Source organism: Nansenia antarctica, assembly GCF_963989245.1.
Source record: "Nansenia antarctica genome assembly, chromosome: 18".
NCBI classification, from domain to species: Eukaryota; Metazoa; Chordata; class Actinopteri; order Argentiniformes; family Microstomatidae; genus Nansenia; species Nansenia antarctica.
The window spans coordinates 2,016,438-2,027,860 of NC_137691.1; the positions used below are offsets into that span (position 1 = coordinate 2,016,438).

The following is an 11,423-nucleotide window of genomic DNA, read 5'->3' on the forward strand; positions in this document are numbered from 1 at the left end:
GGGGAGGGAACAAGCCGACACAGGCTGGAGGCAGCAAGATATCTCCATAATAAAGCCAAGGGCATTCACACACACTCACGCACTCACACACACACACTCACGCACTCACGCACTCACACACACACACACACACTCACACAGAGACAGATACACACTCACACACACACTCACACGCACACACACACACACACACACTCACACACACTCACACACACACACACTCACACACACACACGCACACACTCACACACAAGCACACACTCACACACACTCACACACACACACACACTCACACACACACACACACACACACTCACTCACACACACGCACACTCACACACACACACAGCTACCTACGTACAAACTTTAAGTACTGCCCTTAAGCTAGAGGTGGAATGAGTTGGCCTCGATGAGGATCTTATTTGAGACTGTGTCGTCCTAGCGAGCGCATGACGGTACAGAAGTGGAACCGCTATTCTGAGGGAATCTGAATCTCAGGGAGGCGTAGGAACTGAGCCACGTACGCACCAGCCTGACATTGCGGCTGCCTTGGATCCAGGGTACGATGCTGAATATAGACCTACTGTAGGCCTGAATATAGACCTACTGTACGCCTGAATATAGACCTGAATATAGACCTGAATATAGACCTGAATATAGACCTACTGTACGCCTGAATATAGACCTGAATATAGACCTACTGTACGCCTGAATATAGACCTACTGTAGACCTGAATATAGACCTGAATATAGACCTGAATATAGACCCACTGTAGACCTGAATATAGACCTGAATATAGACCTACTGTACGCCTGAATATAGACCTGAATATAGACCCACTGTAGACCTGAATATAGACCTGAATATAGACCTGAATATAGACCTACTGTACGCCTGAATATAGACCTGAATATAGACCTGAATATAGACCTACTGTACACCTGAATATAGACCTGAATATAGACCTGAATATAGACCTGAATATAGACCTGAATATAGACCTACTGTAGGCCTGAATATAGACCTGAATATAGACCCACTGTAGACCTGAATATAGACCTGAATATAGACCCACTGTAGACCTGAATATAGACCCACTGTAGACCTGAATATAGACCCACTGTAGGCCTGAATATAGACCCACTGTAGACCTGAATATAGACCTTCTGTAGGCCTATATCTCTGGTTTCTATAGACTGTTTGTGGACAGCTTGTTTTCTGCACAGGAAAACATATATTTCTAAAGCTTTCCTGTAATAAAGTTATTATTTTAAATTCAACTACGATTCAACAATTGTATCAATCCGATTATTCACTCGTTCAACTTAATACGCTTCCAGCGTTTGAAGAATCTGGGCTAATTTTCGATATTGAGGTTTGCAGATTGCCGTGCTGATTCCACTGTGACATACCCCCCGTCGACTATGCTGTTCTCTGACATCTGTCTCTCTCTCCCTCCTTCTCTTCTCTCTCTCCCTCCTTCTCTTCTCTCTCTCCCTCCTTCTCTCCCTCCTTCTCTTCTCTCTCCCTCCTTCTCTCTCCCTCCTTCTCTCCCTCTCCCTCCTTCTCTCTCTCTCTCTCTCCTTCTCTTATCTCTCTCCCTCCTTCTCTCTCTCTCTCTCTCCCTCCTTCTCTTCTCTCTCCCTCGTTCTCTTATCTCTCTCCCTCCCTCTCTCTCCCTCCTTCTCTTCTCTCTCCTTCCTTCTCTCTCTCCCTCCTTCTCTCTCTCTCCCTCCTTCTCTCTCTCTCTCCCTCCTTCTCTCTCCCTCCTTCTCTCCCTCCTTCCCTTCTCTCTCCCTCCTTCTCTCCTCTCTTCAGGCCTTTGAAGGGAGACCTCCCCTCTGTTCCTCATGTTCATGTTCATGTTCATGTTCAGGAGCAGATCAAAGCCGCAGTGCTGCCAGGGGGATGAAAGGGTTAGCTAGAGGAGGGAGGGAGGGAGGGAGGGTCAGCTAGAGCTGAGCAGAGGGTATGGGCAGAGAGATAGGGGAGGGAGGGAGGGAGGGAGGGCAGAAAGATGGGGGAGGGAGGGAGGGAGGGCAGAGAGATGGGGGAGGGAGGGAGGGTTAGCTAGAGCTGGGGGGGGAGGGAGGGAGGAGGGAGGGTTAACTGAAGGAGGGAGGGAGGGGGGGAGGGAGGGAGGGAGGGTTAGCTAGAGCTGGGGGGGGAGGGAGGGAGGAGGGAGGGTTAACTGAAGGAGGGAGGGAGGGGGGGAGGGATGGAGGGAGGGTTAGCTAGAGCTGAGCAGAGGGCATGGGCAGAGAGATGGGGGGGGAGGGAGGGAGGGATGGAGGGAGGGTTAGCTAGCACTGAGCAGAGGGCATGGGCAGAGGGATGGAGGAAGGGAGGGAGGGAGGGAGGGAGGGAGGGAGGGAGGAAGGAAGGAAGGAAGGGAGGGAGGGAGGGAGGGAGGGAGGGCAGCTTCTCTGTGCTTCCGTGCTGCATTGCGGGGGGGGTCTGTGTGTAGATGAACATGGTCATAGAGGGGGGGTCTGTAGAGGGAGGTCTGATAAACACAACACAACTACAACATAACTACAACATAACAACAACATAACTGTTGGCAGGAAGACTATGATAGATGCGATAAACCGCAAACATGCAGAGAATAAAAACCATTTGAACCGCGACGCAAGAACACTACTATTTTATTTGACACTTCGTATCAAGGGCACAAACATCTGACCTACAGTTAGAGGAAGAGACTAATCATGGTCTGAATATGGGAGATTATGCAGATGTTATTAGTTATAAGGTCCTTAAGAATAAATAGCAAACACATCATAACCCAGCACTGTGGCGGAAAGTCCTGATAATATGGTTATTTTTTGTTTTGCGTATTCTAATCTCCAGTCTATATGGAAGCCTTCCCCCCCACCCCCTGATGCTGATACTGGGTTCAGTGATTGGACTGTGTTAAAAGATCGTTGTTTGTACACACATACAGCTGTTGTAGCTGGACATTAGTGGATTTACAGCGTGACTAATCACGGATCCCACTTCTACGGTGAACGTATTGTGATTCCTAGATAATGTTGGCTAATGTAACACACTGCTGACCGAATGCATCAATAGCTACTGTAATACTGCAACGATTTCCAATCGATCAACTGCTTTTCCTCATTCAAAGCCATGACGGAAGACTAGAGGAAAATGTTACTGTTGTGAACTTGATTAAACGTTATACATTTGGTGAGACAGGAGAAAATCACTTCATAGTTCTTCTGATTTCTACAGTAACCTGGTACTGACCAAAGTGTCCGTGGCTGCGTTCGTAAATTCACTCCGGGAATCTGATCAGCACTCATGGAACACCTCCCTCCTGTCCAATCACATTACTTGGAGAGTACTCTCAGAGCGAATTCACGAACACAGCCTCAGTGTCTCATTGTAATGAATAGGCCTACATGACCATACACATTAACGACACACTGAAGCACCTTTTTATAGACTCACACAATTCAAAGATGATGAAGTGACTGACAACGTATCCGTTGACTCGCATGGTGAATACGCTCGCCGTCACGCTCACAGTGAAAAGGGGAAGTTTCTGTAAACGCGCGACCGACTGACGTAGACAGATAAATAACTAGGCTACCGTCTCGGCTCGCAGCGGGGGTGCCAAGTGCTAGCCTCAGCCATTTGGATCACCATGGAAACAGCTAAATACACAAGCAGGAGCTCTGTCATCGGCTTCTCCCCAACACACTCGATTCTCAACTGACGACAAGAAGGTTCACACACTCGTCCTTGTCCATGACAGCTTAATAACGTTGTGTTTCATGACTGGGAAGAAGAAGAAAGACAAAATGCCAGCCAATTAAAAGATGATGCTGATTTATTTAATTTTTTTAAGGAAAGAACGAGGTCACGTTGTTGTTTCTGTCATGTCATAGATCATCCAGAATAAGGATGTAGCTAAGCGCTAAACGAGGATGTAGCTAAGCGTTAAACAAGGATGTAGATAAGCGTTAAACAAGGATGGAGCAACCTTGTCTGTCGATGACTGACTGCCAGAGTCCGTTGAACATGTAGCAGGCTATCTGACGTGACACATATAGAAATGCTGAGATGGTTGGGAAGCTGTTCCTGAAAAACAACAGATACGTTCAGGTGAACAATGCCCTATACTCTGATAGTTTACTGGTTTCCTACAATTTAATTCTCAGGGTACTTTATGGAGCAACATTGTCTCTTTCGATAGCCAGATATATAGTCCTAGTGATAGTGATCTGGCAAGCAAGACGGTGATCACCAGGGTGTTTTCATGGCCATGTTGCTGCACCTTAAGCAGCCTATTATAACCAAGCACTATTGATGTTTTGTTAAACCTATTCTAATGCACTTCAAGCCTGAGGACGGTCATTTACATTCACAACATGTGTTAGTAACCTTCACTTCATTCAACAGGCTCACCTGAGGGGTGTCTGCAATGCAGCCATATAGGGAACACTGAGATATATACATGCTGTGTTTCAGGTGTTTTAACAGGTAATATATGCTGTGTTTCAGATGTTTTAACAGGTAATATATGCTGTGTTTCAGGTGTTTTAACAGGTAATATATGCTGTGTTTCAGATGTTTTAACAGGTAATATACGCTGTGTTTCAGGTGTTTTAACAGGTAATATATGCTGTGTTTCAGATGTTTTAACAGGTAATATACGCTGTGTTTCAGGTGTTTTAACAGGTAATATATGCCGTGTTTCAGGTGTTTTAACAGGTAATATATGCCGTGTTTCAGATGTTTTAACAGGTAATATACGCTGTGTTTCAGGTAATATATGCTGTGTTTCAGGTGTTTTAACAGGTAATATATGCTGTGTTTCAGGTGTTTTAACAGGTAATATATGCTGTGTTTCAGGTGTTTTAACAGGTAATATATGCTGTGTTTCAGATGTTTTAACAGGTAATATATGCTGTGTTTCAGGTGTTTTAACAGGTAATATATGCCGTGTTTCAGATGTTTTAACAGGTAATATAGGCTGTGTTTCAGGTGTTTTAACAGGTAATATATGCTGTGTTTCAGATGTTTTAACAGGTAATATATGCTGTGTTTCAGGTGTTTTAACAGGTAATATATGCTGTGTTTCAGATGTTTTAACAGGTAATATACGCTGTGTTTCAGGTGTTTTAACAGGTAATATATGCTGTGTTTCAGGTGTTTTAACAGGTAATATATGCTGTGTTTCAGGTGTTTTAACAGGTAATATATGCTGTGTTTCAGGTGTTTTAACAGGTAATATATGCTGTGTTTCAGATGTTTTAACAGGTAATATATGCTGTATTTCAGGTGTTTTAACAGGTAATATATGCTGTGTTTCAGATGTTTTAACAGGTAATATACGCTGTGTTTCAGGTGTTTTAACAGGTAATATACGCTGTGTTTCAGATGTTTTAACAGGTCATATATGCTGTGTTTCAGGTGTTCTAACAGGTAATATACGCTGTGTTTCAGGTGTTTTAACAGGTAATATATGCCGTGTTTCAGGTGTTTTAATTAACAGGTCATATATGCTGTGTTTCAGGTGTTCTAACAGGTCATATATGCTGTGTTTCAGGTGTTTTAACAGGTAATATATGCTGTGTTTCAGGTGTTTTAACAGGTAATATATGCTGTGTTTCAGATGATCAGGGAGAAGACAGCACAGACTACTGCTCATGAAACCCATCAACTCATAATGATTCAGAACTAAACAAATATCAATGAAACTAGGCTTTTTAAGACTAGGCTTTTTAAAACTAGGCTTTTTAAGACTAGGCTTTTTAAGACTAGGCTTTTTAATATATGAATTCGTGGTCTGTAATACCCGTGCTCCATAAACGACGTAAAAACAACTCCATAGGTCACGTTGGCGCACGTCGTATTGCACGTATGTAATACCGCATGTATTGCAGGAAAGGTGCTATACAAATAGGTAATATAATAATAATTATTATTATGTAAAGGGCGCGTGACGCCTGGAGCGTGTACATCTACCATCTACCATCTACCAGACCAAGACAATGGACAACATTGTCATTTGAGGGGGGAAATGCATGAAAATGCATCAACAATAAAGTCGCTATGAATAAGGAATGGAAAAAACAGGAATCTCAGCTACGCACGAGCCTCCACCCTGCCTAGTGCCTACCTGCACCGGGCGCTCCCAGGCGAGTCGCCTCTATGGTGATGGAGCTCGGGTCGCTGTGAGACCTGCCTCGCTGCAGCACGCTGTCCTCCGCGTCCGATGCTGCCATGGAGGGAGAGGGGGGGCAAAAAGCAGAACGGAGGAAAAAATGAAAAAAATAAATGAAATATTTAAATGTTGTTAAGCCAAGGTCAACACCACCGTCCAGGCCAGTAGTGGTGAAGATTTAATTTGGTCGGACAACTGCAGCTTCTGCTAAAGGGAAAACCCATTAGGAGCGCGCACGCCTCTTTCTGCATTCGCGTGTGCCTCGGAGCGCGCATGAGTTTTTTTTTTTTTTTGCAGGGGAGTGGGAGGGGGTGAGCGGGGGGTTGGGGTTGGGAGGAGGGGTGAGTCTCTATGCGATGTTATTTATTTAGTTAATGTATAAAAATCAACATGCAGTATTTCTCAAAGACATATTCTCATTTGTGAGGGGAGGGGAGAGGGAGGGGGGGTGAGGGGAGAGGGAGGGGGTGAGGGGAGTGGGAGGGGAGTGGAAGGGGAGAGGGAGGGGAGTGGGAGGGGAGAGGGAGGGGAGTGGGAGGGGAGGGAGAGGGTGAGGGGAGAGGGAGGGGGTGAGGGGAGAGGGAGGGGGTGAGGGGGGGGGTGAGGGGAGTGGAGAGGGAGGGGGGTGAAGGGAGTGGGAGGGGGGGGAGAGGGAGGGGGTAAGGGGAGAGGGAGGGGGGGGAGAGGGAGGGGGTAAGGGGAGTGGGAGGGGGGGGAGAGGGAGGGGGTAAGGGGAGAGGGAGTGGGTGAGGGGAGAGGGAGGGGGGGTGAGGGGAGAGGGTGAGTCTCTATGCCCGGCATGTTTTTACGATGTTATGTAATTAATGTATGAAGTCAACATGCAGTATTTCTCAAAGAAACATGATCATTTGCCAGAACATTTTATGCATCAACATGCAGATGCATCTTATTGTAAGAATAGGACCGCTAGAGGGCATCTCTTCCATACAACACACAACCCTCAGATTAAAGCCTTCATTCATGAATCAATCAATGAGTGAATGATTGAGTGAATTACCCCAATAATAAAACAAATACAGACTTCAGGGATCTGCTGTGGTTCCAGATGCTGAAGGTGTGTTGTTGTTGTTGTTGTTGTTGTTGTTGTTGTTGTTGCTGTTGTTGTTGTTGTGGTTGTTTGTTTGTTTCTGCCTATCCCACAATGACATGAATGGGGATATGCAGTGCCTGTGTGTTGCACATCTTTACATGACTGTATTCTTTTTGTATTATTATATTAGTTTTAATACTGTATTATTTTCTAAACGTATCTTTTTATGTTAGTTGATGAATCTATATATGTGTATATATTGTATATATTTGTATATATTGTATATATTTGTATATGTATTTACTTGTTTAAATCTTATAGTAATTCTTATATTATCTAGTTATTTTTATTTGGTTTATTCTTGTTTTATTATGTAGTTTATATTGTTGCTATTGTGTATTTTATTGATTACTATATGCGGTGTGGATATGTTAAAGCACTTTTAGATGCAACGTTTGCAGGAAAAGTGCTATGCAAATAAAAGTGATTATTATTATTATTATTATTATTATTATTATCTGACTTACTATAAGGGCACATTACATTTCTGGTACAGCTCCGCCACTAGAGGGCGATAATGCGCCATCCTGTTGGTTTGTCAGCGCTGATAGAGACACGAAGGCAACGAAGGAGTCTGAACTGGTCACATGACACAAACATGAACATGGGCACCGGTGAGAATGACGGGAGGGGAGACGCTCAGACGCATCTGGAGGCCGCTGGCAGCTCCTCTCCTGAGACATCTACTACCCCACACAGCCTGGGTCTGATTCCCCCGGACACATCCCAGGACCTCCGCAGCGTCCTGGTCACGAGTGTTTTGAACCTAGAAAAGCTCGACCTGGATCTGTACAGGTAGCCCACCTTGGCTGTGTTCGAAATGGCATACTGCATACTAGCATACTGCATACTGCATACTAACATACTGTATACTGCATACTAACATACTGCATACTGCATACTAGCATACTGCATACTAACATACTGTATACTGCATACTAACATACTGCATACTAACATACTGCATACTAACATACTGTATACTGCATACTAACATACTGTATACTGCATACTAACATACTGCATACTGCATACTGTATATTAGCATACGCCATACTTGCATACTGCATACTAACATACTATATACTAGCATACTATATACTAGCATACTGCCATACTGCATACTAGCATACTCCATACTTGCATACTGCATACTAGCATACTATATACTAACATACTGCATACTGCATACTAGCATACTGCATACTGCATACTAGCATACTATATACTAGCATACTATATACTAACATACTGCATACTGCATAATGCATACTAGCATACTCAATGAGTATATACTGCATACTGCCTACTAAATTCATAATAAGTATGCCAAAACCAGCTGACCGTTTACACTGCAGTATGCATACTGCCTCCCAGAATGCATATCGCACCGGCCGGCAGGGGGGATTTATTTATTACGTTTTCATATGTTTTCAGGCGAGAAAGTAACCAGATATATTCCCAAAACGTGTCCAGTCAAAACCCGTTGATATATCTGATCTGACGTTTTTTTCCCCACTTCTGTTCGCCTGCCTGTTGCTGCTGGATAGAGTCCTCCTCTATAGGCCAATGCACGCGGCGTGCGATGCGATTTTGTCGCACGACAACATTCGATTCTCAATTCACACCACCGAAGTGTGTGGGTGTGAATGGAGAATCGAATGTTGTCGTGCGTCGAAAATCGCATCGCACGCCGTGTGCATTGTCTCATTAAAAACAATGGAATCGAATTCGCGGTGCGGCAAAATCGCACGCCATGCGCATGCAGTCCTGTGCCATAAGGCAGGTTATGGATAGATAACAGTGACATGCTATCCAGCTAGCCTGTCCGTTAGTAGTACAGTAGCCCTACTTGTTTGTTTACTGCTACTTTGATAACACGGTAAACGTTGGATCTCCTCCCTGGTAATGTACGTCTATATGTCTGTGTCTCTCGTAGAGGAAAGCACCATTGGGTGCCACGCAGCCAGCGTCTGTTTGGGGGGCAGATCATCGGCCAGGCCCTGGTGGCGGCGGCGGATTCGGTCAGTGAGAATGTCTACGCCCATTCTCTCCACTGCTACTTCGTACGCGCAGGTCAGTGGCAGGGGTGCAAACTTGTCACCTTTCTGCTAAATTAGCTGTTTTTATCTCAAAATAGGTCATCCATGTGAATTGTGTAGATCTTTTGGGGGGGGGGGGTCACATGATGCGTGAGCTAACTAATCTCCCTGTCTGCTAAACTCTGCTGCTGTTGAAATACCTTTTAGCTTCAGGCAGCTAGGTACAGTTCCAGACAGTGTGGAGAACACAGTCACAGTAAACTGTTTTCAAAGTAATTCTGCAGGTGTTAAGGTCAGGGCCGCTACTTACACATGCATCATTGTTAGACCACCGTTAGTGCTAGTGGTATCTATTTAACACCATTAGTGCTAGCGCTATCCCCCGTCTAAGGTTAGCCGCTAAAAGAAAATGTGTCACCTTTTTGGGCCATCGCCAGTTTGCACCCCTGGACAGTAACCACGGACAAACGTGGCAAATGCATTTCAGTACAATACCGCAATCTACAGAAGCGTATTTGCCTTCACCGCCCCCCCCAAAAAAGACACAAGATCGTAATCAGGAGATCCATATCTCCTAATTACGAGAAAAGATCTCCTAATGATGAGATACGTATGGGGTGGGGGAAGGGGGGTTAGGATTAAGGGTGGGGGGAGGGGCGGGGTTCAGATAGGGTTAGGGTTAAGTTTAGGGTTAGGGTTACCCCGACTTTAACCATTAACCCTATCCTTAACCCTAACCCTAACCCTATCCTTAACCCTAACCCTAACCCTATCCTTAACCCTAACCCTAACCCTATCCTTAACCCTAACCCTAACCCTATCCTTAACCCTAACCCTAACCCTATCCTTAACCCTAACCCTATCCTTAACCCTAACCCTAACCCTAACCCTATCCCTATCCTTAGTGTATATATTTTATACACACGTCACTTCGCCTTTTTGGAACTGTTTGTTGGAACTACTCTAATACTCTACTAATTCTCACCCATGTAGAGAAGCCTCTACAACCCTTAATCCTAACCCCCTCCCCACACCCCATACGTAGCTTGTAATTACAATCTTTTATTTGAGGGGGGGGGCGCAATGCACTTCCGTAGCAATCAGATGAATAGAAGTGAACAGACATGAACAGACAGGAACAGACAGGAACAGACATTAACAGACATGAACAGACAGGAACAGACATCAACAGACATGAACAGACAGGAACAGACATCAACAGACGTGAACAGACAGGATTATCGGTTTTTCTTTTGGCAGGAGACCCCAAGGTTCCGGTGTTGTACCAGGTGGAACGCACGCGCGACGGCCGCAGCTTCTCCGTGCGCTCGGTGAAGGCCATCCAGCACGGCCAGCCCATCCTCATCTGCCAGGCCTCCTTCCACCTGCGCCAGCCCAGCCCCCTGCAGCACCAGTTCACCATGCCCACCGTCCCCCCGCCGGAGGCCCTGCTCACCGTGGAGGAGCTCATCCAGCTCTACCTCAGGTGGAATACTACATGACTGTATTACTACATCCCTCCTCACAGGGTTGTTGTTGTTTTGTTTTTAATCTCAAACGTATGGTGAGTAGGCTAAATGGCAGGGGGGTATTCCATCAACGTTGCTAAAGGAAAAATTCAGGCTGGATTTTTTAATCACTCGTGAGATTTATCAGAATTAATAAACCTGGAATTTCCTTTAGCGACGTCGATGGAATACCCCCCAGGAAGAGCCTCAGCCATCCACATACTTTTAAATTAAACTTTCTGCATGTCATACTTGCTGAGACTATCGTCATTTTTTTTTTTTTTTTTTTTTCTCCAGATTTTATCCCCCTTTTCACCCAATTTGGTAGCCAATTGAACCCAACCTAGCATCCAATTATCCCCTGCCTATTGCGAAGGATCCGCCGCACGACCCCCGTGGCCGGCAGTCCCAGAGGAGGCCGCCAGGCAGACTAGCTGACTGGCTCCTCGAGCCCAGCACCTGTTATTCCGGCACCCCGGGGGCGCTGTTGCGCGACGGATCCTTGTCCGGAACTACTCCTATACCTCCCTCGGGAGCGGCCGCCCAATATGCCGCTCCGCGTGTGTGCCCCAGCCATATCCGG

General features: G+C 45.5%; 2 protein-coding genes across 2 annotated transcripts in view; one reads left to right on the forward strand and one right to left on the reverse strand.

Moving 5' to 3' along the window:
* phactr3b (phosphatase and actin regulator 3b) overlaps positions 1-6,240 on the reverse strand; it is a gene marked incomplete at both ends in the record, with an annotated part of 78,165 nt that extends 71,925 nt beyond the window's left edge. The window contains one exon of the mRNA XM_080548481.1: positions 6,135-6,240. Within this exon, the coding sequence (XP_080404607.1) occupies positions 6,135-6,240 (106 nt within the window). The remainder of the gene's footprint in view (positions 1-6,134) is intronic.
* A 1,648-nt stretch (positions 6,241-7,888) lies between these two features.
* acot8 (acyl-CoA thioesterase 8) overlaps positions 7,889-11,423 on the forward strand; it is a gene marked incomplete at its 5' end in the record, with an annotated part of 8,004 nt that continues 4,469 nt past the window's right edge. The window contains 3 exons of the mRNA XM_080548482.1: positions 7,889-8,085; positions 9,230-9,366; positions 10,593-10,818. Of these exons, the coding sequence (XP_080404608.1) occupies positions 7,889-8,085; positions 9,230-9,366; positions 10,593-10,818 (560 nt within the window). The remainder of the gene's footprint in view (positions 8,086-9,229; positions 9,367-10,592; positions 10,819-11,423) is intronic.